The sequence below is a fragment of the Nelumbo lutea genome, chromosome 1, assembly GCF_056320005.1.
Source record: "Nelumbo lutea isolate HS-2025 chromosome 1, American lotus-T2T, whole genome shotgun sequence".
Classification (NCBI taxonomy): domain Eukaryota; kingdom Viridiplantae; phylum Streptophyta; class Magnoliopsida; order Proteales; family Nelumbonaceae; genus Nelumbo; species Nelumbo lutea.
In genome coordinates this window covers 197,586,756-197,614,691 of record NC_142684.1, presented here as the reverse complement: position 1 = coordinate 197,614,691, position 27,936 = coordinate 197,586,756, and the positions used below count along the sequence as shown (strand labels likewise).

General features: G+C 36.2%; 1 protein-coding gene across 2 annotated transcripts; it reads right to left on the bottom strand.

The window, feature by feature from the left end:
- Positions 1–132: 132 nt before the first annotated feature.
- KU80 (Ku80 family protein) lies at positions 133–27,936 on the bottom strand. 2 transcript variants are annotated; one of them, XM_088962092.1, is made up of 12 exons: positions 27,754–27,936; positions 27,234–27,326; positions 26,864–26,915; positions 25,808–25,939; positions 14,935–15,338; positions 13,082–13,368; positions 7,245–7,440; positions 6,888–7,091; positions 3,186–3,353; positions 2,769–3,095; positions 532–662; positions 133–391 (listed from the first exon to the last, which is right to left on the bottom strand). In XM_088962092.1, exons 1-12 carry the CDS (start codon positions 27,766–27,768, stop codon positions 331–333), a joined length of 2,070 nt encoding a protein of 689 aa, XP_088818218.1. In that variant the 5' UTR covers positions 27,769–27,936; the 3' UTR covers positions 133–330. The 2 variants fall into 2 exon arrangements, with proteins under 2 accessions (XP_088818218.1, XP_088818219.1); XM_088962093.1 differs by lacking the exons at positions 25,808–25,939; positions 27,234–27,326; positions 27,754–27,936 and having other exon boundaries at positions 26,802–26,896.

The window sequence follows — 27,936 nt, the reverse complement described above, 5'->3', positions numbered from 1 at the left end:
TTATCGATATCACCCAATACACCCCTACCTGCAGATTAGACTAGGCAAATATGGCCTATCCAGGCATTTTCCTATCGTCTAAAAGATACATTCTCCTGGCAAAAACAGGTCAGGTTGTCCGCCGAACTTCCCTAGTTTACCCAATTACTAAAACTTCTTTCCAACAACGAAAAGAGTAACTATTTTTTGGCAGAGATTGGATGCAAAATGAGGATACATCTATATATATATATATATATATATATATATATATATCACAAAAGGAGCCTTAAATTGATATCAGTGCACTCTATATCAATAGAGAAGCAATTCCACGGTACACCTGGTTCTTTACAGAAATGTTGGCTCACTTTTAACCAGAAAACTCCTGGCCTCCTCTTCCGTTGCATCACTGTACAAGTGCAAATACAGAAAATAATGAAAGTCAACTTCTCTGTAATAACTAACAAATGAATGAGAATAATTAGGGGCTGGAACCTGGTATACCAACCCAAGCAGATAAAAGAAAAGATGAAACAGAGCAGAGCAAACCTGTCTACAGCTTCTGTTTTGGTTATCAACGTAATTTGTTTGGATGTAAGGAATTCACAAAAACTGCTCAGGTCTTTCTTCCGGCAGAATTTACAAAGATGACGTAGAAAGTCGTTGAACTGCTTTGGCTCCTGCATACAATGACTATTAAAACAGAGACCAGTGATATGATTTCATTTGTTCAGCTACACGGATATGACATTGGAAAACATGAAGATGGGATTGACCCACTTACGAAAATGTAAACTCAAAGTTGAAATGGAGATGGACCAACAAAAAGGTTAGATGATCCCTTAATTTCAGTGTGAAGATCCTTTCTAGCCAATATGAGGAGCACCTTTCTATTTACACAATAGCTAACAAATAGCTAGATGCATATCTGGAACCCTGATAACATTATTATTTCTATGTACAAATACATGGATTGCAAGACATATCATGATTGAATCAAGAAAAATCACAATGGAAACACTCTATTAAGTGGTATCATTCTTTTAAGACAGTAATTTTTTTTTTTGGTAAGTTTTGAGATATAAATTCAGGACAAAAGAAAGGCATCTTCCTATAATTTTATAGACATGAATCGAAAAGCATGATTGCTGAACAAAACCTATTTAGACATTTCTAGAAATATGGTGATTATGAGATAGCATTTCCATAACCACACATTTGCATAGTATTAATGTGGCAACATAACAGCAGTTAGGCATCCATGAACAACTACAACTGCTTGTAATCACTGGACTTTTTTCTCAGTGAACAACTACAAATGCTTGTAAGCATAAGTTTTACCAATCCAAATGTAACACCAAAAAGAGATAGCATACTACCATCTTCAACAGTAAAAATTCATGGGTGATGGAGAGTGTAATTTGTGCCACATCATGTAGTCTTCGCCTACTCATGTACTCATGGGTCAAAGGCTCATGGATCTTTTTTTCCCTTTTCGGATCAGTAACTGTTAAAAGATCTATTAAGATATGTACAAAGGAATGATATACAGCATTGGTGTTCCTAGACCCCTAAAAGGCTAAAAGGAAGTTAGCCATGGCTAACCACCACAATCCAGTCTTCCAAGTCCCTCATCCCCTTGGGGATTAAAACCCCAATACATTTGAGTTCTATTCACTCACGGGTTATGTTTAATTGGGTTTCTTTAGGTCTCTATAGGTCTGTTTGAGTGAGTTTCTATTTTGAATTAATTCTAGGTTAGTTTTCTATGCAAGTTCTTTTTGGATTCTGTTATTTGTATAGGTAATATGGTGAGAGACGTAAAATTGTGGATGAAACCATGGCAGACAGTGGAATGAAAAAATGCAGAGCCAAAAATATTATAAAAACTAAAGATAAATTCCTAATCCTTCCAATGCAATAACCAATATATCAGAAAAAAAAAAAGGATGAACCAGAGCCACAGCTTTTTCTTTATGCTTCATAACGTTCTTCTGATTGAAATAAGAGCTAAATAACCACTTTCTTCAAACTCAAAATCTCAACACATCATGCGTGTTTAGAAAACAAGGAAAGAGAAATCAAGTGATACGACTGGATGTCACATTCACCATCACAAAATCTACACAAGTAATAAACTGCATCTTGTATTAATATGATACCTTAAGAGATATGAAACAGCAACTTCTACCAGATATGGACCCAATATCTATTCTGAAGATTTGCTAATTTTGAACCCACCAAACGATTCATGTGGACATTTTGATCGTCTTTACTCTATAAATATTGTTGTTTTAACCCCTTCCCCTGAAGAAAAAGAAAAAAAAGGGAGAAGAGAGAGAGAGAAATACTGTGAGTCTGTAAGACAAGTAATTCTCAACTCTCAAATGTAATATTTCTTTTCCCTCTTTTAAGAAAATAACCAGAATCCCTTTGATTAACGATAATATAATTGGAAATATCTATCTTCTTGCAGCTACTATCGGAAACTGGTAAGCTGAAAACAAAACAAGGAAAAGAGAAGGCATTGCCATTTTGAAAAACTGAATTTCCAGTGTCATTATATTAGAGAATATATTATACATAGAGCAGGCTCAGAAAGGAAAAATAACAGGAACTACCACTGAAATCTAATGTTATTTTTCTAATTGAACTAAAAGGACAAAATCTAAACTTGGCAAAGCACCAAGAATAGGCGCATGAGATCATAAAAAAATATTATTAATTAGAATTATAAACAGATAAAAAGGTCAGATGAATGGGAGGAAATAGAGACAATGGAGTACCTGTTCAAGGATGCAACCCTTGCGAAAAGCAATTAAACATTCCACTGCCTTCTGATAGGTATCCCCTTCATAGGAATTTTCTACTAGGTCAAAAATTATATTTTTCATATCTTTAATTGCTTTGTTAACCCACTCAGTACTATCTCTACGTGACATCATGGCTTCAAAATCTTGGACAGGAGTCAAATCCCCAATTTTGTCAACCTTCACAGCAGACTCATTTTTAGCACTCTCAACTGCCCGGGCATCGGAAACATCTCCAGCACCCTCTCCCTCATTTGATCCCGATGGTTTTTCTCTCCACAATCTTCTAGATGACTTCTTTATCTGCAAGAAACATCCACAAAATAAATTAGCATAAATATTCACCAAATATAAACAATTTGTTTTCTCAAGTCACTCTTGGAATAAAATGACCTTTATGTTCTCCATAAGCTCAAACTGCTTAGAGAATTCATCTATGAAAGATTTGTTCTGAGAAAGAAGTTCTGGATCAGGTTCAGTTATCAGCTTAAGAGTGTTGTGAAGTAGAGGTACAGTTGCATCTGGCTGCTTTGATTTCAATTCAAGGAAGCAATAGAAACGCTGAAAGAATATACAAACAGCAAGATAAGTTTGAAAACAGAAAGAAGAGAGATAAGCAGCTATCATAAATCTCTGCTCAGAACCAGCAGATAGATATGCATATTCGATACCATTTTTTCTCTTGCAGCTGACATTTAGTTGCTTAAGTATAGCTATATACCACAAGACCATAAGAAAAGGAATGGGAAAAGCATAAACACCAAGGACAACGGTAAATTGCATAGAAAGGTGAGTCTAAACATTTCCAAACATTGATGATATATATATATATATATATTAAAACAAAGCAGTCAAGAAATTTTCTCCTTTTTTTGAATATTTTGTTTTTTTTATTCCATGTCATTTTTGAAATAACCAATGAGATGCACTTTCCCAATAAATAATTTCTTCTCCTAAAATTTATCCTAAACTACCTCCCCCACTTTCTCCAGAATTATCACTAATTCCTATTTATCTTCTAAATTATCTCTAATTTAGTACAAAGTTTTTCTCCTAAATTATCTCTAATTCCTATTTATCCTCTCCCCTACTTTTTATCTATATCTAACTAAAGAAAGTTTCGATTAAAAATTTTAAGAATTATTTAAATATTCTAACAAAATTAAATAATAACTTTAAAATATTTATTAAAAACACAAAAAAAATAATTTTATATTTTTACAAAATATATCACGAAAAATAATTATAGCATAATATTGAAATTAATAATAATTTAATATAATACAAAATTAACAATGAAATCACGTAATAATAGTATAAATTGGGATTTTATCGATAATTAAATTCGATAGATAATTAATATTTTACATATTATTTAAGTATTTAAATAACAAAATATTTTAAATAAAAAATATTTAACATAACTAGATTTTGAATAGCTAAAATAAAGAAATTATGTAATAAATTAAAAAAAAAATCTGAAAAGTAGAAAAATAATTATAACATAATATTGAAAATAATAATAATTTAATATTTTTACATAATATTGTAAGTGACTAATTTCACTTATATCAAGTAATAATTCGAAAAAAATAACTTTCAAAAAGATTAATATTTATGAATAATAATTTTAAACTCTTAATATGTATATATTATATAATTATATATACTAAAATTAATATTTATTGTATTTCAGTAATTATTTATTGTTTTTTTGTGATAAATGTATTTTCAATGAATATGTATAAAGTTATTTTGTTTTGTTATTTAACAGAAAACTTTCAATAATTATTGGAGATTAAACTACTATTTTTGAAATTTTTAAATTTAATTTATTGCATTTTTGTTATAACTTATTGATAATATTTATTAGATATTAAACTATTATTTAAGATTATACTATTTATTGACTAAGTTAATATACTTTTAGTACTTATTGTATTTTTGTAATTATTGTATTTTTTCATTATCAATATATTTTCAATAATTGTGTATTTTCATTATAAATTTTCAATAATTATTGGAGATTAAACTACTGCTATTTAGCAGATATGAGACTATTAATTTAACTAAAATTATGAGTGTTCATAAGTTGGTTTAGTTCGGTTATAGGATATTTGGCAAACCAAATTGACTTGGTCAGGTTGGGGAGTTGGTCAGCTGAAACCAACTGACCTTTTGTGAAAACTGACCCACTCAAATGGTATCGGTTTGGGTCTATTTTTTTGTTTTGTCAGTCGGTTCAAAAGATTTAAACTTAAAAATTTAATTTAATTTTTAAAAATATAGTGCAATTATTAATTTTAAAACATTTTAGACTGAAAAATATGGGAAATTTCCCACTTTCCATGTTAAAAAATATATTTAAAATATAAAATATTAATATATCCATGGTAAGATTGTTCGATTTTGATCAGTTTACAAATGGCCAAAGTGAAACTGATGCAACTTGGTCGAATTGGCAAATTTTTTAACCAAAGCCGACCTAAAATACTAGAGAACCTACCAACTCGAGTCGAGTTGACCGGGTTGGTTGGTTTCATCAGTTTGATGAATAAACCTAACTAAAATTAATTATTGCTATTTTTGTATTATAAAAAAATATTAAAAGTAGTATATAAAATATGAATAATTATTAATTATTTAAAAAGTTGAAAATATAAAACAACTGTATATTTTTATGTGTTTTTATTAGGGTCATTTACTAGAACACACCATATAGTTTTACATATTTACTTAAACCTACCTTTTCATTTTACTAAAACATCTCATATATTTTAACACTTATTTACTTAATCAACCTTTCATTAAGGAGTGTTTGTTTTTCCATTAGGCCCGTGATTTTTTATTCCAAAAATACACTTAACACTATTTTTGTATAGAAAAAAATGGCCAAATATAGCCAATAGAGTAGTTGCCCGTGTCTTATTAAGGGCAAAAAATGGTATTTTTAACTTTATTTTCTTTTGATTAAATTTATTTAAATGAACATTAGGGTCGACACTATCATCTAATGGAAGATTGATTAAATCCATTGCAAATTATAAATGGTGTTTTAGTAAAATGCCAACTATAGGATAGATTTTAGTAAATCCATGAAACTATAAGGGGTATTTTAGTAAATAACCCTTTCTATTATTTAGCTTTCGCTTAATAAATCCCGTGCATCGCACGGGTCCCCACTAGTGGACTGTTATGCTTATGTTTATTTGTTGGATTAGTGGGCTTGGCTCGTTAATAGTCATGTAATGAGTTGGGACCACATTTAATATGCCCATTAAGACTTGGAGAGCTTGGTGTTGGCATTGAGCAGCCATTAAGAATATATTGTGACAATTAGGCTGCTATCAACATAACCCACAACCCAATACAGCACAATAGGGTGAAGCACATAGAAGTGGATAGACATTTTATTAGAAAGAGAGTGGCATCTGATGAAGTATGGCTTCCATATGTCCCCTTCCTCTGTTTTCTCTCTTCTCTACAGCTTTCTTCTTCCTTTCTTTTACTATTTTCTCATTACTTTATCAGTCTCATAATTTACAAGTCCAAGCATGCATTGTGAGGCATTACAGAGATCTATTCTTTAGTGGACCAACTTTTGTACTTAAATATTTCCAAATCCATTCAACACACACATCAAAGTAAATAAATAAATAAATAAAATTTATGGATCCCTGTGGGTGTGAGGTGGGGACCCATAATGGCTTTTATCTCAAAATACCAGAATTTTGTGCATCACACGATATATTCAGTATACTAAATGAGGTATGTAAATGCTCTTATTATTAATAGGAAAAGAAAGATAAGCACATATTGAAAACGCATAGAAATAGAGAATATGTATCAAACACATCAGACGTCCTAATCATGTTACCATTAGACAATGCAGTTGTGGTAAATTCACCTTTATAACTTTATTTAAAGGCATATTGTGATTTTAAATATCAGTTGCACTTTCAAAAATGTATAAGCAACAAATCAACTAGTAAAATAAGTACTTAAACTAATAAATGAATCAGTCAAATATATGCAACACAAATGAAAAATGTATAATCTTGTGGTATTTTCAAGAAAGAATTGCAAATTAAGAACCTCCAAGATGGGATTAGGTGTCAAGTCAGGTGGCAGCACTTCTTTTCCTGGTGATCCAAGGTCAAGCATCTTGACCAAATTGTCTGCTGCCTTTTGCTGCTGAGCATTTGGCTGGCATGATGAAGGCAGATATTTGAAGGAGGGAAACTGAAACTCTCTGATATCTTCAGCAAAAGGAAGTACATTGAAGTAAAATGAATCCGGCTGCTCAACAAAGTAAACAACCTTGCTGAATCAAAAAAGTAACTAAAGCCAGAAAAGGAAAGAGATTCTTGTAGTGTATACACATACATATAATTATATATGTATTAAAAAGGTGAAGTAAAGCATGCACAGGAACCGGATAATAGAACTTACAATATTATCCTGGTGGGATACATTAGGTGTCAAGACCCCCACAACAACATTCCCCTGTCCTTGCCTCCAAACACAGCGCAAAATTGCCACCTTATTCATATCCCGCATTGCTCTTGCAAGGGCAGAAACTGCAAGAATGGCCCTTGTATTGCCCGGTTCAGCCATGAAGATGTTCACATCTCTCATATAATAGTGTCTTTGAGGTTATATATAAAAATAGATGTAAATCAGTCCTCCAATATCAGATTTAAAACAGTGAAAAACAGAACAAATAAGAGCTGAATAATGGTGCAAGAGATGTGTATGTCGAATAGAAGAGGTAAGAGAAGGAGTTGAATCATCCACCCTTCTACCCTAACCCTATTTATTAATTTCTAAAAAAATAATGATGACAAGTATGCCCTTAAGTGGGCGGCCAGCTTGGCAATTACATAAAGAAAATAAAACATGAATAAATAACAGGCCCATTAAGAGAGGCCCATCAACATAAAATAAAAAATAAAAAACAAAGATATCACATAAGAGGCTATTAGGGCCCATTCGACCCAGTCTCTTTACACTCCCCCTCAAGCTGAGCATAGATGTCAATCATGCCCAGCTTGCTTATATAATGTGTCAGCTTCCCTTTTGGAACTCCCTTGGTCAAGACATCTAGCAATTGCTCTTCTGATGTAATAAATGGCAAACAAACTTCCCCTTAAGAGACTCTTTCCTTTATGAAATGCCTATCAACCTCAATGTGCTTAGTTCTGTCATGTTGAACAGGATTATGTGCAATGTTGATAGCAACTTGATTGTCGCAATAGAGCATCATTGGTTTCTCATAGTCCGCCCCCAATTCCTCTAGGAGAGATCGTAGCCATAGTAGTTCTGATATATCATGAGCCATAGCCCTGTATTCTGCTTCAGCTGAGGATCTAGCAACCACTGATTGTTTCTTACTTCTCCAAGACACAATATTTCCTGCCACCAGAGCACAATAACCTGAGGTGGACCTCCTATCATCCACACATCCTGCCCAATCTGCATCAGTAAAGGCCTCCAGCTTCATGTGACCATGCTTAGCAAATAGAATATCTTTCCCTGGAGTACCTTTCAAGTAGCACAGGACCCTTTCCGCAACAACAAGATGAGTATCTCTAGGCGAATGCATAAACTGACTAATAACACTTACTACATAGGAAATATCTAGCCGAGTCATGCAAAAATACAAAAACTTCCCAAGCAGTCTCTAAAACACTCCCTTATCAAACAAAGGTTCACCATCTGTGGCAGAAAGTTTATGATTAGGACCAATGGGAGTGGAGATGGGTTTAACTCCAAGTTTACCAGTTTCAGCAAGAAGATTAAGGACATATTTGCGCTGAGATTTGAAAATACCCTCCTTAGACCGAGCAACTTCAATGCCCAAGAAATACCGAAGGTCTCCTAAGTCTTTGATTTCAAATTCAAAATTGAGGAACCCTTTTAGTTTCTTGGCCTCTTCACTGTCATTACCCATGACCACAATATCATCAACATAAACAATCAAGAAGGTCACCAAAGTGTTATTTCTCTTCAAGAACAATGTATGATCATATTGTGTTTGAGTATATCCAAAGGAGACAAGAGAAGCCTGAAATCTCTCAAACCAAGCCCGAGGAGATTGTTTGAGACCATAAATGGATTTGTGTAATTTGTACACCTTGCCTTTCATCTCTTTCCCATACACCCCTGGAGGTAGAGACATATAGACTTCTTCATGTAGATCTCCATTCAAGAAAGCATTTTTAACATCAAACTGGTGTAGGGGTCAATCAAAGGTAGCCGCTAGAAAAAGCAAAACCCTAACTGAAGTCATCTTAGCTACCTGGGCAAAGGTCTCAAGATAGTCAATGTCGTACATTTGGGTGTAACCCTTGGCAATCAACCTAGCCTTATACCTTTCAACCGAGCCATCAAAGTGATATTTAATGGTAAACACCCATTTACACCCCACTGGTTCCTTCCCTTCCGGCAAGTCCACAATATCCCAAGTATGGTTCTTATGTAATGCTTCAAGTTCAGTCATCACAGCATCCCTCCATTCAGGTTGAGATAATGCTTCTGGTACAGACCTGGGTATCACATGGGAAGAGACAGAAGCAAGAAAGGAGTGGTAGAAAGAGAGAAGGCTATAAGATAAATGCTTGGAGATGCAATGGGTTGTACACTTCCGCTTGCCCTTGCGTAGAGCAATAGAAAGGTCAAGATCTGAGACGGCCAAAGGTGAGTCGACAGAGGGCTGACCTGTTTGCTCAGGAACTATGGGAGTGGCAAGATGCTCTTCTGAAGGAGTGGAAACAACCTGCATATGTCTGAATCGCTGCCTTTGGTAACACGTTTGGAGAGGAGGAGCAGGGGTATTAGGGGTGGGTCCAGTGGAAGAGGTGGACACCCCATGGTCAGACTCACAAGGGATGGGAAGAAGAACAGCAGGAGACACGGCAAAAGGTTCATCAGATTTCTCCCCCTCAGGAGGAATACTAAAGAAAGGAGTCAACTCTGCAAAGGTGACATCCCGAGATGCAAAGCGGGTGCCACGAACTGGATCAAAACAACAATAACCCTTTTGTGTAGAGGCATATCCCAGAAACACACACTTATGAGCCTTAGGTTCAAATTTATGCCTTTGGTGACTATGAATATGCACATAACAAGTACACCCAAATATACAAAGAGGGAGAGAAAAGATATCCTCATCCGGGAAGAGAAGACTAAAGGGGATTTTAAAGCCAAGGACCCTAGAGGGCATACGGTTGATTAGGTAGGTAGCAGTATGAATAGCATCTCCCCAGAAACGTATAGGCACATGGGATGCAAACAAAAGGGATCTGGCAACCTCAACCACATGTCTGTTCTTTCTTTCCGCCACCCCGTTTTGTTGTGGAGTGTAGGAACAAGAACTCTGATGAATAACCCCACCCCAAAGGTTTCAAGGTAGGTAGAAAGGGTTCTCTCAAAATACTCCTTAGCATTGTCAGAACGGAATATTTTGATACGAGTATTAAATTGGGTGAGGATGAGTTCATGAAAATTTTTCACAATAGTGGGTACTTCATCCCAGGATTTCATGAGGTAAATCCAAGTATAACGAGAATAGTCATCAATAAAAATGATAAAATACCTGTAGCCCCCCATGGTTGGCATGTGATATGGCCTCCACACATCAGAGTGAACAATATGGAAAGGAGAAAGGGATCTTTTATTACTGATTGAATAGGAATGTCTACAATGGTTTGCTATCTCACATGACTCACAATGAAGACTAGATAAGGACACTCCTTTAAACATATCTGGGAACAAATGACTTAAAGCAGAAAAAGACAAATGACCGAACCGAAAATGACATAACAAAATTAATAGACTCTGACACAACTAACTCGAAAGCAACTCCATGAGGTGGTCCAAAGGCTTGATCTGGTGTGTCTAGCAGGTATATCCTGTTCGCCTCATGGCCACTCCCAATCGTCCTTTGAGACTGCAAGTCCTGGAAAACACAATGAGTGGGAAAGAAGGTTATGTTGCAGTTCATGGACTTTGTTAAGCTACTAACAGATAAAAGGTTTGTGTTAAGCTTAGGAACATGGAGAACAGAAGATAGGAACAGGGTGTCAGAGGTCTTTATATCTCCTTTACCAGAGATAGGAGCAAGTGACCCATCGGCGAGGGATATTTTCTCTTTCCCAGAGAGGAGATGATATGAACAAAAAATGTTAGATAGGTTGGTCATATGGTCTGATGCACCGGAATCTATAATCCAATGGATATTATGATTACCTGAGACTGAAGCATGATGTGCTGAGGCATATGTACCTGAGTGAGCAAAAGCTGATGAAGAGGATGCACTGTTGGACGGGTGGGCAGAAGAAACTGTAGCTTCCAAGTGATTTAGGAGTCTTCCATACTTCTCAAAGTCTAATTTCATTGCGACCAACTGCTCAAAGGTTGATTTTTCCTCACTCTCCTTACTACCCCTTCAGGTACTGTAGCAGCATTAGCAGTCTTGGGTTTTCCCACTTGACTGCCCTTCTTAGGATTGTTCTTGAACCTCTCAAGGAGTAGTCCAGGATGAAGTTTCCAGTAGGTATCCTTGGTATGTCATGGTTTCTTGCAATATTCACACACCTGCTCCCCTTTTTCAGTAGGCCCCTTAGATTTCATTCCCGCATGTGCAAGGTGTTCTGTAGGTGGATTCTGCAACTGAACCTGTCGTCTACTATCCTCACTACTTATCATCGCATATGCCTGTGATAGGGTAACCTCATCTCTGGCCAAAATATTATGTTTGATAATATCAAACTCAGGGTTGAGTCTAGTGAGAAACTCGAACACCCTATTTCTCTCCACCAGTTTTCTGTACATTTCAGCATCCTTTTTACTCTCCCATACCACAGTTTCCATAACATCAATTTCCTGCCATAGGGATTTTAGCATAGAGTAGTAGATTGCTACACTCTTCTCCCCCTGTCTCAGGTTTTTCACATCACTTTTCAATTTATATGCTCGGACAACATTCAGTTTCTGTGAATAAGTCTCAGTTACATTGTCCCATATCTCCTTAGCAGTAGACATCCAGAGATAGTGTTGGCTTATATGAGGTTGCATAGAGTTAACTAACCATCCTATAACGGTATAGTTCTCTTGCATCCATCTCTCAAATTCAGGATTTGTTTCTTCGGGTTTCACTTTACTGCCTATAAGATACCCGAGTTTTCCTCTACTACAAACATAAATTTTTATAGATTGTGCCCAAGCAAGATAGTTCGTCCCATCTAGCTTAATTGTGGTCACACCCGTCAAAACGGAATCTACTGGGGCAGGTCCAAAAGCTGGCACCTTCTTGAACTCACTTCCGTATGTCTCCATTAATCAAACGAAAATCAAAGAACAACAAATTTTGACTATGTAAACTTACTTGAAGTCAAACCAGAACTTCGGTGCTTGAAAACCTAGGGTTTTGCTCCATCTAGTAGATGGACGGGAGAGAGAAGACACTGCCGCACCTACCAGAATAACCCAAACTCTTCCAAACCTGAACCGCCCTCCTCTAGCAATCACCAGACACCTTCCAAGCATAGAGCGCCACACCCAAGCTTCACCTTTCCTGGTAACTTGAAAATCTCCAACCGACTAGGGTTTTGGGTAGCAACAAAACAGCATCACTTCTTGGCAAAATCTGGACAGAACTAAACTCTCCAAACCCTTCTACCAACTAGGCAAGTGATTCTCTAACTATTGAGAACCTATCTCTCCATACACTCTCTTGATTTTAGAGTGTACAGGAACGAAGAAAAAGAAGAAAGAGGAATTGAACCCGCTCTGATACCAAGATGTAAATCAGTCCTCTAATATCAGAATTTAAACAGTGAGAAACAGAACAAATAAGAGCTGAATAATGGTGCAAGAGATGTGTATGTCGAATAGAAGAGGTAAGAGAAGGAGTTGAATCATCCACCCTTCAATCCTAACCCTATTTATTAATTTCCAAAAAAATAATGATGACAAGTATGCCCTTAAGTGGGCGGCCAGCTTGGCAATTACATAAAGAAAATAAAACATGAATAAATAACAGGCCCATTAAGAGAGGCCCATCAACATAAAATAAAAAATAAAAAACAAAGATATCACATAAGAGGCTGTTAGGGCCCATTCGGCCCAGTCTCTTTACAAAAATCAAACAGAATTAGAGGATAGAGAAGCTAATAGTTCATAAGTAAAAAAGATTAAAAATGGCAATGGCTTGCACTAGCCATTGTAATCAGTATGAGAAACAAAATTATATGAAACCAAATTTAAAAAAAAAAAACTAGACTTACCGCAATATGTTTGAAGAATCTGTAAATCCTAACAACTTAACACTCCTTTCTGGTTTGAATTTGACTGCATCCCATTCTGCAGATGAAATAGGAATAACTTGAGGTCCATAGCGATAACCCTTAATCCTTTGCTCTGGGGGTACAACTTTACTAGGATCATCAACCCTTCTATATTCATAATCTACCTTCACTTCATGAGTTGCAAATCTATCAGTTGGAGGTGCTTTATCAGAATACTTCTTTAGCCTGGGGAACCTCTCCTCACTTGTCTTCTTATACACCCAGACCTGAATCATAAGCAAAGTTACATTAAATGAACCAAGACACCTTGCTCTCAAAATCCAACTTGTAAGATAGACTGATAAGATGTTTAATTCACACATAATTGTGGTAATGGAAATCAAAAGATTTCATTTTTTTATCATAGCAGATCAATAAGAATTTTATTAATGTAGTAAAAATCAGAAAATAGAAAGAATTAGCTTAAATTAAGCTGGATCAAAACAGACTTATGAGAGGCCAGGAATTAATGAAAAAAAGGAAAAAGAAATGAATCCAAAAGATATTAAAATTATCTTGTGCCCACCCCCCCCCAGGCCCCATGAGGACACCCAATACAAAATCTTCTCTATTTGCCTGTTCTCATGCTAAGGAACCAGTGGTAGAGTTAACTGATCTTAGCACCCATCTGAATGAGGTGTTCATATTAGATGCCAAGGATCCAGCCTCTCTTAATGCATGAAAACATAACCATGAATCTGATAGACAGCATCCATCCAATGACAACCTGTTAATCCCCTATGAAGAACAAGTGAAATACCCCCAAGGGATTAGAAGCCAAAACTCTACTATCAAATTTTGAAAAGTCTATAAAAATACCCTCAAGTGAAATAAGCGGGTCCAATGTCAAGGGGGTTTCAAAATCCCCTGTAGCCCTTTCTTGAAGTCAAATCCATGCAATCACAAGGTTTGAGGATAAGAATGGTTAAAGAAAAATATTTTTCAAATATCCCTGCACCAGACATCTTCCCAAAACTTAGTACATTCCCAGAACAAATATCAAACCTGATAATGTCACCAAAAGAAAGGGAACAAACCAGAAATGGATGCTAACCACCATCCATTAGAATGCATTATCCAAATCAGACAGAAATCTCCACCCTAACGTTGCCCAACCCAAGCCCACCTTGCTCTTTTTCTTTTGCACACTATTTCCCACTTAACTATGTGATCCCTCTTGGATTCAACAAGCCCCCACAAGAAATCTCTCATGACTTTTCCTAGCCTCCTAGCCGCCAATGCTGGGATTCTAAATCATATTAGTCATCCTCAATTTTTTGGGTCTATAAAAATACATAAATATTTATATGTAAATAGAAAGATAGGAGGCGCACAATCAAAAACACATATATATGGGGAAATCTTTGCTAGCCAAGTTGTTTAGAAAACTCTAAATGACCCAAGAATCTTCAGCAGAGTAATGTAGGTATGCATGTATACATGCATCATACGTCTATCCATCCATACATATATGCATATATGCATACATATAGTGTGTTTGTGTGTGTGTGAGTGCGCACGTGCGCACATGCCGACATGCAAGAGAGAGAGAGAGAGAGATCATCACAAACAGTAGAGCTTCCATGAAACATCAGATGAAAACGATGGACAGACTATTACTCCTCTAGTAGAGCAATGCCCAACTTAGCCTCTGTGAAGTAATTAGATAGAATAATAGAGTTGAACATTTTATCAAAAAAAGCAGAGAGAAACAGTTATATTTACAAGGTAAAAATTATCTTGTAGGTATAACATTGCATGCAGAAATTAATTGGCAGGAAAGGTTATCTCACCTTGATTTTCATTCGTGGGCTTAGTTCAAGATCACCTCTGAATATTGTAACAGGAGATATATTTCGAGTTCTTATAGCACCTAACAGTGAAGTTGGACTCTCAACATATGCTGTTTTTGCACATGATTTCTTTGAAAATCGATTCAACAAGAGATCATTTTCATCCATTATCCTCCTATTTGCATCACCAGTTAGCTTTCCTCTAACTATTATACATTCCAGTTTCATTCCATTAGCATTCATTTGTGCAGCAATCATGTCAATCTGATCTTCTTTTGTTCCTTCATATGGCTCTTTAATGCGGTACTGGGCACTCGTCAGAAGGCAAAGGCGTTTCTTTCCCTTGTTTGTTGGTCCAAACTTCTTTATCAGCATATCCATTCCTACCACAATAGCATCAAGAACTAGAGACAAGTCAAGGATCCTGCAACTCAGTGCCAACAAGGTACAGAAGGAAAACAATGAACAGAATACTGGCTTTGAATCACTGACTTGATAACTTCATAGGCAATGTTGTCAAACTTAGACTGGACAGAGAACCATTTTGGTGACTGGTAACAGACCAAATGGTTAAACAATCCAGTTCAACAGCTTGAATTGTTCAAATATAAAAAGTTAAAAAATTTTGGAAATGGTTCTGGATTGTCTTTTAAAGCTATTTCACATCAAAATAAGCTTAACACAATAAATATGAGAGGGTGTAATACATATTAGCACATGCAAATAGGGTTATTTGACCAAGTCAACTGGGCAACCAAAAATCCATTTTGGCTGTCAGTTCTCAATTCTAGCACTTTAACCATCCAGTTTAGTCTGAGAGTCTAACAACGCTGGCATTAGGCATATGATGGTATTTACTCATAAAGGATACTTTTTGTCATTGTACTTGTACAGTCATATTATATAGAAGCTGTTGATCTAGGTGGCAAGCCCTAGGTTTTGTTTTCTCTTCTAATTTCTATCTTCTACCTTTACTCAAACATATAATACTCAATTCATAATACAAAAAAATATAACCCCTTACACCTTGTGAAACAAAATATAAAAATTGTCTTTCTTTAAATTGAAATTCAAAAAAGTAATAGATGCAAGTTGCAATTGAGCCCAATACAATTTATCCCTGTTTACCCCTTGCTTAAAAGCATCTACCATCACATAGGCCGATCTCCTAACTCAATTAATCCTCAAATCCATATTTCTAGTAAGCCATTTAAATTTCTTCATCTTATCCCTAAAGCACCAAATTATAGACTTTGGTTCCTTCAACTAGCCTACCACCAAGGCACCAATTTAGAGTCCCCTTTCAATCTTCGCATTTATCAAATTCAATTTGTTTGCAAGCTGCATCCCTTGCAATGCAAGAAGTAATTGGACCCCAATGGAAACCACCTCTCCTACTGAACCCAAGAATGAAGCAACGTTATTTCCTTCTTTGTCTCTCTCAGCCCTCCTGTTCCAAAGGGGCCTAGGTTACCTTGACGACTCTAGTCAAAGTTTAGCTTCACAAAATCATCAACAGGAGGCTTCCAAACTAATTTAGCTCTTCCTTTTTGGATGAACTTATAGCCAACACCTCCCAATTTCTCCAAATATCATCCAAGGAAAATTACGAAAATGAGTCCAAAGTTCTAACCCAATGTATCCCCCTAACCATTACACAATCTCTTACATCTTCTTTACTCCGCACCTTCTCTGAGAAGATTCTAGCACTCCCTTCTTCCCAAAAGAGTCCAAATCACAGTTGTTCTTACACATCTCAACATAATCCTTCCCATTCTCTAAGGTCAAAGAAAGGTAGAAGGGTCAAAAAGCATGCACCTCCGTTGGTAGATTCTACCTGCACCCAAACAACGAAAAAACCCTTCCCAAATATCCATGGCAAAAAGACATGAGATTAGCAAGTGACAGCAATTCTCTCCATTGGATTACAAAAAAATGCACCAATTTAGGGATAAGCACAAAAAATGGTCTTCCTTTTTGTAACAAACCTAGAGTGTTAGCCTTCCCATGAGACACTTCCTAACAAAAATCTCCTATTTTAGGTGGAATAGGCCAAAACTAAGTAGGAATTGCAAGGAAGCAACTGCGCAAAAAAAAGGAACATAGGGATTATCCATTTGATGCATGAAATAAATTATCTTTTTTCTTTTTTGATGGGTATATGCATGAAATTATCTTATAACACTTTTTCATTACCAAATTAATAAAATTCATAAGATTTTATTCATCCAGAAAAACATTATTAGTAAGATCAAAAATCATGGAGGATGAACAACAAAAAAACTAATCGGATTAGTAACCCAATCAAAACCAAAGACCAAAAACATGTCCCTGTAAGAATTAAAAGAGCACAAAGAAAGCTTCGCATTCATGATCTTGTAGACCATCTAAAACTAAATTACTAAAATTTAAAGAATTACCAAACATTCCAAAAAGAAACATGGTTGTGAAAAATGGAGAAAAATATAGGCAAAAGAACATTGTCCACACCATAGGCCTTCCCAATTGTAGAGACTAATTTAGGTCTCTTACATCTTCTTTCCTTTTTTGGCTCTTGGGACCACTCTTTTATGTTGTAACTTATGTACACTATCTTTTGTTTTACTCTTTCTTGTAAGATAAGGGCACAACTGTCCTTTCCATAACCTTGTATTCTTTCTTAAATAAGTTAATCATATCTGGGTGTGTGATTCGAGAGAGAATACACCCTTTCATTCCTAGCTTTCTTCTCCGATTTGAACTAAGTTGACATGGTATCAGAGAGGGTTTTTCAACCTGTTCTTGATTGAAATCTGTTTAGGACTGTGAGATCAACCCACCTAATTCAACTTTGGATCTCGTAGGGTGCTGTACTGATCAGCACATCTCTGCTGTTCTTTCTCTGGAAGATCACCATCAGCAATAGGGTTTCTTCTTTTTCTCTCAATCGGCTACTCCAAACACTGAAACTTCAGATCTGAAGTCGCCCAGGTCAGATCTAGATAGATCTATATTTTAGTTCTGGTTCAGATTCCTTTTGAAGGGTGTTTTGCCCTTCTTCTTGTTCGAAAGTCTAAAAAACATACCTTTTTTGGACTTTTATGAGTTGAAAACTTTGTGATTGGATACACATATTCCATCAAGTTTTGGATTCATTTGGACCTTCGAGTACTCTACTTTCTTAGTTTTTCTGTTTATTCATTGCTGAAATGGCCATGGAGAAAAGGGATATTCTACCAATAAAGTCCAATGGGACAAACTATGCCTTCTGGAAATTCCATTTCCAGTTCTATGTTGAGGGAAATGGCCTATGGGGATTTGTGGATGGTTCCACAAAACAACCTGATGAATTTGATTCCAAGGGGCTGAAACAGTGGAAGATCAACAATGCCAAAGTAGTGTCCTAGTTTCTCGGCTCCGTTGAAACTGAGATTGCAATTCCAATGGAAGTTATCAAACTGCTAGTGAGATGTTCACCTATATGGAAAAGGTGTACCAATAGTCCAACATCTCTCGTCAATATCAGATTGAGACAGATTTTTTCTTACAGTCAGGGTGAGAAGAAAATACAGGAGTACTATGTTGGCTTTGTGAATTTGTGGACAGAATATGAATTAGTTCACATGGGTGAAAGCACCTCTGCTTGTTGCATCAAAAATTTGAAAGAGCACTTTGATAGGAGGAAGATCATGCACTTTCTAATGCATCTGAGACCTGAATATGAAATTGTAAGGTCCAACATTCTCAGTAGGGGCACTCCTCCCACACTTGACACAATTTTGGGAGAGTTTCTCAAGAAGGAAACTAGACTCATAACTCAATCAACCTTGAGGTCGAAATCTGATTCTAGAACACAGAGACAACATTTCTGATGAACAAACCCAAGACCAAAGACTTGTCCTGTGTACAGTGCTATGAATGCAAGGAATATGGACATCTTATCTCACACAGTCGGAAGAAAAATTTGTGTACACTGCAAACAACATGGGCATATTATTCTTGAATGTCCTACCCGGCCAGCAAAGGAGAACGGTTCAAGTTCTAAGAAGAGTCAATATAAGGCTTTCCAAACAACAACTGAAGGTGCAAATATAGGAAGTACAGCTTCAGCAGGAATGGATGAAAACTCTGGAACTCTTACAAAAGAATGCGGCAACTAGTATCCTCAGCTATTTCCTCTGCATTTTCAGCCAGGCGTTCTTTCAAGTAAGTCATCCTATTATTGTTCCTCTCCTAGTCACTTATGGATCATTGATTCCAAGGCCTCTAACCATATGACAGGGGCACACACTGGTCAGTCTGTTAAACCCAAATCTCTTAATAAACATATTATTACTGTTAATGGAGAGAAATTGGATAATGTTGGTTGCAATGATTTGTCTTTGACTACATCTGTCAATTCTTATTTTCATCTACCTAAAACTTTCTTTGTTCCTAAACTTACAACAAATTTGATCTCAGTTGGTCAACTAGTTGAGCGTAGACTGGTTCGGCTATTTGCCTTGGAATTTGAAAAGACACTAGGGCCTTCATCCACATCCTGTTTGCTTACTACTACCCCTAATACTAAAAAGTACTAAAGTACCTTAATAATGCAATTAATGTACTTCCTAAGGATAGAAGTAGCGAGGTCCAAGAATGGTATTAATCTGTTCCAGAGGAAAATGTCCTTGATCTATTAGAGGAGACAGGGTTGTTAAGTGCCAAACCAGTTGAAACACTCATAGAACCGAATGTCAAGTTAAGTAGTAATGCATGTGAGGAATTTGAAGATCCTAGAAGGTGAAGAAGGTTGGTAAGTAAACTGAATTACCTAACCATCACTCGGCCCAATATCTCATTTACAATTAGTGTAGTGAGTCAGTTTATGCAAATTCCTCGAATTCTAGATTGGGAGGCGATTCTAAAGATTGTACGGTACTTGAAAGGAGCTCCAGGTCGTGGTTTGTTATATAAGAGTGGAGGAAGTCGAGAGATAGAGAGATACACGGATGTTGATCAGGCCGGTTCCATATCTGACAAAAAGTCCACTACAAGGTATTGCACTTTTCTTGGTGGCAACTTAGTGACATGGAAGAGTAAGAAGCAAACAATGGTAGCAAGAAGTAGTGCAGAGGCTAAATATAGAGCCACGGCACACACAACAAGTGAACTAGTGTGGTTGAAGCATCTCCTAGAGAAAATGGGGTACTCGATTGACACTCCTATGAAGCTATATTGTAATAATCAAGTTGTAGCTCACATCTATTCTAATCTAGTGTTTCATGAAAGAACAAAGCATATAAAAGTTGATTGCCACTTTGTACATGAGAAGATGCTTAATGTAGTGATAAGTACAACATATGCGAACACAGGAAATCAATAGACAGATCTGTTTACCAAAGGGTTGAGTCGGGGAAGAGTGGACTACATATGTAACAAGCTGGGACTAATATGACATATACTCACCAACTTGAGGGAGAGTGTTAGATTCGGCTATAGAGGGGTAGTATAGGCATTTTACATTTAAGTTATATGCTAAATGTAATTATGAGTAGATCTTAAGTTTGCTAATGTGTCTCTCACTTAAGTGAGGAAGTAAGAGTAATTCTGATTTGTTTAGAAAGGTATAAATAAAGCTTGGCCGACTAGAGAGGGTGATTTTTCTCTCTAGTTCGACCAAAACAATTTTCTCTTCTTATCTTCTCTTTTCTTCTCTTTTCTTCTCTTCTTCCTACTATTTCTACATATTCTTCTTATTATTAACTAGAATTATAAGGACACTATACCTGAATTCTATCAACATGCAAATTAAAGAAGTCCTTATATGTATTGAAACAATCACCCAAAGCTTAGTTTGACTAGTTTAGAAGTGCATTGATTGGTTTTGGATACACTCAAACCCAGTCTAATGGCACTAATCATACATTTCATTACCTTGTCTGTGAAGAGAAGGGGATCATTGTAGTCACAGGGAATGACCTGAGTGAGATTGGGCATTGAAGTGGCAGGGTTCAAATTTGGGAACTTCATTTCCCAAAGGAAGTATGTGTTGGACAAACTACGAGACACGGGGAAACTTAATGTTAAACCAATTAATACACCCATTGACCAAAATCATAGAACTAATGCTTCAGATGGTGAGCTAGTAATAAAGGATGTTGGGAGGTATCAAAGATTGGCGGGCCAACTGTTATACTTGTGCATGGCACAACCAGATTGTTAGACAGTGTATGCCCTTAGCTCCAATCATATTGATATACATAAACATTTATGAATGAATAACATAAGTACATTATGGTTTTATGTTCGAATTGGTGTTTCCATGAATTACTCCTTAAATTAGACACTTATGAGATTCATATTAGTTCATAATGTTCTTAGCCATTGGATAGCCTTGGAGAGTTTATCTTGACAAGGCTAACACTGATGCGTTGCCAAATTGGTGGAGCAACTTGTCTCAACTACTAGGGTTAGACCCCAAGCATAGTAGGTGAGTGTTTGGAAGAAACACTAAACTTGGACCAATTTTCAATTATGCCCTGGACCATGGAGACAGATGGCAAAATTGGAAAGTTGCACTTAACCCCTGGACTTGATTATAATATTGCACTAGGTCTTGGACTGAACTGCTTTTGATATACCAACTAGTGAGATCCATTAAGGGTCAAATAACTAGGCATGTGGAGCAATTTGGAAAATTACCTAAGTGGGTGATCATAATGATAAGATTTGCCCCTTTATCAAACAAAGTGAATATCAAGGTTTGCAAACTCTCTAATGGAAACATAAACTGTCAGCAATGGATTTCAACTGTACTTGAAATCTGGTTTGCAAAATGTATTTATATAATTATATGTTATATTATTATTTTATGAAAAATGCTTGCAAAAGATTTTAATCCCAAGATCCATCTAAGCAGAGAGTGTGACATTACAATTTGTAGTTAGGGAAGAGGTCTATCCCTATAAAGAGTGTATTGATGATTATGGGCTAAGAGGTTAAAGACAAGAGACCATTATAGGGATGATTACCTAATGGGCTTGATCTTTCATAAGTCCCTTATCCTTGGGTCTTCAAAGGGTGGCTGAATCAATTGATCATTTATGTTCAAATGTTGGACCCAAACTGAGCCCAAGCTGATTGGGTCAGGGGTTGATTGCCCTTAGGCAATGAAATTGGGCTGCCCCTTTCTAGGGGTGGGGCTAAACCTTTGTGGACTTATGTGAGACCTTTGTGGATCCCATGCCACACGGTATTCAGGCCTAAAGTGGCCATGCAATGCCTTGGGCCTTAGGCCCATTATTAATAAGATTAATTAAGTGGTTAAAGTTGTCATGTGACATGGGTCGAATATGGTATGGAGCACCCATTTTTTTTAAAGAAGATAAGGCTTATCTAAACATGGAAGAGTCTTGATCCAAATTAGATTTGGATCAGGTCCTAATAGGATTAGGAGAGTGCTTTATATAAGGGATGAGAGAGAGAGGGAGAACCACCCAATTCTCCCCACTCTCTTGCACTCTTTCTCTCTTCCCTTGCACCCTAAAACCCTAGTTCGAACCAGCCAGTGTAGGGGCTGATGCTCTTCAATTCTTAGCTGAGCTTTTGGAGAAAAACATCAGTCACATCAAGGTTCACACAGCTTGATCGATCCAAGGAGGTTGGAGGCGGTTTTGCTGAAACTGTGTTTTTTTACAAATAACACAAAAATTGATTCATTAATTTTAAAATGAAGATATACAACAAGTTATTGTGGGCAAAGACAACAAGCCCAATGAGAACTATCCCAATATTTACAAAACAGCCCAACATGGATTGTCTCTAAATTCCTTATTTAGCTAAACCATCAGCCATACTGTTTGCAGATCTCCTAATCCACTTTATTTGGATCATCATGTCTTTAGATATCTATTTGAAACACCTGAACTCATTCCTTAACTTCCATTTTACTCCTTTCCTCTTTTTCAATCAACCCACAACTATTTTTGAATCACCTTCAATAATCAACCTATCAACCCCCATTTCTTTAGCTTTCTCTACTCGATACACTGTTGCCATCAGTTCTGATCTCAACACATCTCCATGCTGAACAAGACCTGAATACATGGCTAGAATGTTTCCATTTTCTGCCCTAATTACCACACAAATACCTGATGGTCCAGGATTGCCCATGCAACTACCATCAAAGTTCAATTTCCTCCATCCAGCACATGGAGGTGACCAGGCCTCATGTATTTTTTGTCCTCTAGAGGAAGAGTTTATTAATCCCCACAAGCTGAAGAAATCTTCAACCTTAAAGTCAACAAAGAGCTTTAAAGTTTTCACCCAATGTGCCACCCTTAAGGTTATAACCTCTATCACAGCTTACTTACTCCTTTTTTTGTCTTCAAATATTCTTAAGATCCTTTCTTCCCAAATTCTCCAAACTACTGTTGCTTTGGTGCATCTCCCCATTATCCTACCTCTTCTTTTAGAGCAACTATAAACATGAGAGCTAAACAACTCTCCTAGACTATTGGGAGGAAGGATTGCTTTTGTTGTCTGATATTGCTGAATCAACTTTACACACTGATGTGCCATCTTTAGCAAGAGGCAATCTAGGTCTAATACTGAGCATGAACTACCACTCTAGGAGCTGCTTTTGTGGACCCCATTTTATGTAAGATCAGCATTTAATTTGGATTTCAAATCTGGTCCATTTCAGTGCAAGATTGATCCGAAAATTCAGATTTCAAATTACCGGGAAATTGGTTCCTGGGGTTGGGTTAGAAATTTTTTTATAATTTAGCCAACCACTAGATCTGGTTCATCCATGTTAAGTCCGATTTCTAATCTAACGATCACAGATATCTCCAATGCAGTTAGTGTGGTGAGTCAGTACAGGCATGCCCCATGAGTTCACATTGGGAAGCCATTGACATGATACTTGCCTATTTGAAAGACACCCAGGCAGAGGGATATTGTTTGCTGACCATGGACATTTGATGTTGAAAGCTTACACAGGTGTTGATTGAGTAGGGTGCTTGGATAACAAGAAATCTACATTAGGAATTTGCACTCTTGTTGGGGTAATCTAATTTCATGGAAGAGTAAAATGCAACCAATTGTAGCTAGATCAAGTGCAAAAGCTAAATATAGAGCTATGGAACATTGTGTTTCAAAGTTTTCCTAGGTTAAGTCCTTACTATGAGAGCTTGAAGTTGATGAAATGGAACCTATAATATTGTATTATGATAATCAAGCAGCAATTAACATTGCCCACGATCCAACTCAACATGAAAGAACAAAGCATATAGAAGTGGACAGACATTTCATAAGAGAAAGGGTGACATCTAGAGAAGTGTGCCTACCATATATTTCATCTAACTTACAACTTGTTGATGTACTCACCAACGGAGTTGCAAGAAATAAGGTTGAACATGATCTACGCAAGTTGGGAATGTGTGACATCTACTCCTAACTTGAGGGGGAGTGCTGAGATATTCAACAATTTTTTGTTTCTCTTTATTTAGCATCATTAGTTAGTGTTATTGGGCCCAAGACCCATTAGTTTATATTGTTTTTATGTTTTTAGCAACAAGCCAACAGCCACTCTATTAAGGACATATTAGTCATTGTAATCTTATTTTGTGAGTATATAAGATAATGAGTGGGGTGGCCAGATCATTATTGGCTTTTCCGTTCTCTTCTTCTCTTCTCTCCAAGAAACTATTTTCTCTGTATTATCAAATCAAGTTATAGTTCTAAGTTTTCTACTATATCTTACTTTTTTTCCTTTATTTTAAATAAATCTTTTTTCCCAAAACAAACTTTTAATTAAAAATTTCAGGGATCTAAGTCCCCAATGGGGAACTCATCTTCATTAGAGACCGGGGGGTGGAGGCTAAATTTTTTCCCGACAGAGATCGGGCTATAGGATGGGGATTAATTTAAAAGTCAGGTTGGGGACATGGAATATGGTCACACCTTGAATCCACCCCATTGCCATTCCTAGTTGTAATTGGTTTATCAAGGATAGTGGAGTTTTCAAAAATGAAGGAGGTAACATTATGGCTCTAAACTCAATACCAATTGGTTAAGGAAGCTCAATTAGAGCTGAACTAAAGGCTGAATTGCATAGGTTAAGACTTGCTAGTTCCATCTAATGGCACGACTTGGAGTTGGAAGTAGAAGGGACTCAAACAAAAGTGGGATGGCTGAAAAAATCTGATACAGCTTTATGGGTCTATAGAGGTATCTTGAGGGAGATGAAGTAACTGAAGGAGGAGCTCATAATCTGTTGAAAATGGACACCAAGGACTGCCAACTTTCTTATGGATGGGCTAGCAAAACAGGTAGCTAACAGAAAACAACTACTCTAGGGTTTGGGCCCATATGGTATTTGTAAATATCATGAAGGGTGGCTAGTGATGCTAGGCCAAATCACGAGATAGTATTGGCATATCATGTTATTAACATTCTTCTTATCAAACTAAGAAAAATCCACAGTTCTAATCTAAAATGAACATGTTATAAGCCCCCTATGACAAATTTATTTCCAGTGCTACTGGAACATGCCCAATTTGAAAGTTATATTTTCCTTATTAGTCATGTTCTCTCTCTCTCTCTCTCTAGTCGCTTCCAAACCAATGAAAGAACATTTCAGGTTCTCTACAAATATATATGGTCATTAAGGTGAGACTCCCAATGTATTACTGGGACTCGATATCCCCTTCTGCTAGATTGGTCCACTTTGGATATCATTCATCAAAGTACCCCTGTGATTCCTAGAAGTAGTAGAAACAACCAATTTCCATGCTCAGGTGCAAGTGGGGGTAGCGGGTAGCAATGTTTTGTAGCATGTGTAAGTGTATATTGTCTCTTGTATAAAGAAACAATGAATAGTAATTCAACCCTACAATTCTGTGGATACAATCACCAGGAGAAGTTCCTCTGGGAAGCTTTTGTAAAGTTTCAATTGTATCTTCATCAACAACTTTGATCTGTTGTAAAACCACAATATGTTCATATCCACCCACTTCCTTTGTCAGATCATTGTTTGTCTCTGAGGATTCCAAGAAGAAAAAGAATCAGATAAGTAGTAATTTAATGAATCAATTGATATAGTAGAACATCAATGTTTCTGAAGAAAGAGCAACGATATAAAGTAAGAAAAAAAATCAATGATCTATCTTGTTATGAAGTCTAATGTGCGGGATCTCATTATACATAGGGGCTTTATATACACCATATTATTATATTTTTTATAGGATACACCTAATTATTATATTTTTATAGGCCACACCTTATTATTATATTAATACAATCATACTTTACCTTTTTCCAAAAAACTTATATAGAAAGAAAAGAAAACAGAAGAAAACAATAATTTCCACTGCAATATGGATGAAATAAATTAAAAAAAAAAAAAAAGAAAGTTACAGTGAACTAAGGCTGACAAATTAGTTTTCTTAATGAAAATATTACTGTTTGCCAGTATAAATATAAATAGGAAGAACAAAATCCTATAATAAATGGTTTCCAGTTTGATCGTCCCTTCACTCCTCTTTTAGGATTTAAAGTTGTAATCAACTATCATAAGCAGCTTAGAACTTGCCATATTGCTCATTTAGATCTCTACAGCACATTGTAGTAATGCTGTACAAACCCATGCTTGGCACCTAAGTGATACCTAGGCCAAAGTCATCCTAATGGTTTTCTGAGCAGAGAAACCTCATCAAACGGTATTTTAGAATCTTTTATTGCATGGAGACATTAATCAAATTCCAGTTTAGCAATGTATGAGAACAAAGATTTTAAAAGAAAACAAAGAAACTTATAATCATTTAAAAAAGTTTACATGGTGAATTAATAAAGCTACTGTCTGACTCCATTGCAACTTTATAAATGCAAAAAGACAAGGATACCAAAGCTGTCTTATTTATCAAACCAAAGTCAACACGAGCTTTCTGAAGAGATCAAAAGGTACCATCAGTTCCAAATAGAATAACTCCAACCTCATCGCTTTTGCTGTAAATTAGCTGCACAGTACAGTGAAATGATAATTCATAAGTTCTAAATAACAACAATGTACCTTCAATTATTTAATTAATAAAGATTCAACCATTAATACTAGCTCTTAGAGAAATAAAAATGAGGGAAAATCTTATTCTCACTCCGTCAAAAAAAAATCTTATCCTCACTCAATGAGAAGCCGCAGGAAATAGTGAAGAGAATATATTAAACTCAAATTCAGTTATAAAGATAAGTGTAAACACTCAGAGTATAAAAATAACGAAAGCTAGAAAACTAACAAAAATTAAGGGAAGGAAAGAGGAAATTAAACTTGGAAGAGGTACCTTCTTTTCTATGAGCATGGAACAGACTCTTTCGACTTCTGTAAGAAGATTGTGTATTGATGGACTAACATCAATAAGCAAAAGCAATGCTTCCTGTTGAAAGAGAGGAAATGAGTTCGTGAAACATCAACCCTAACACCGAGATGCCTCCACAAGGAAGATATTAACTTTCCCTGACATATTTGCATTAGTTTTCACCATTTTGATCATCAGAGTGTACACAAGGTTCATATGAACTAACAATCCATGTAGAAGTCCAAAGAAAAGTTCGAGAAATGGACCAACTCGGCAAAGTAAAAAAAGAAAAAAACAAGAAAATTAAAAACTAAACAGAACTTTTTGCTCTTTTCCACTTAATAGAACTAGATTCCTACAGAGAGAAACAACAAATAACACCAAAAAAAAAAAAAAACTACTGAATGACCAGGACATAAGTGCGACTGCGTAAACTGGGGAAAAATCAAATGCATGGACGTAGGAATCGATCATTCAAAAAGAATTACTGAAAATAAATTCTTGCCTTATTTCTGGCCATTGAGGAGTGATACAGAGACACTTCGAGAGGAGGCAAGAAACTGTTTGGCTTCTTAGTTCTTACTTCTCAGGAAAGCTGGAGCTAGAGTGCGTTTAAATATGCAATATTTCCTGGAAATGTTTGCTCGTTGTTCCCGCCGCTTAGTTGACATTACAGAAATACACCTAC

Coding starts and splice junctions, on each gene's coding strand:
- KU80 (XM_088962092.1), bottom strand. Junction 3,096..3,185: donor AGCTTATGGAGAACATAAAG/GTCATTTTATTC, acceptor TGTTTCTTGCAG/ATAAAGAAGTCATCTAGAAG. Junction 392..531: donor AAAACAGAAGCTGTAGACAG/GTTTGCTCTGCT, acceptor GCACTTGTACAG/TGATGCAACGGAAGAGGAGG.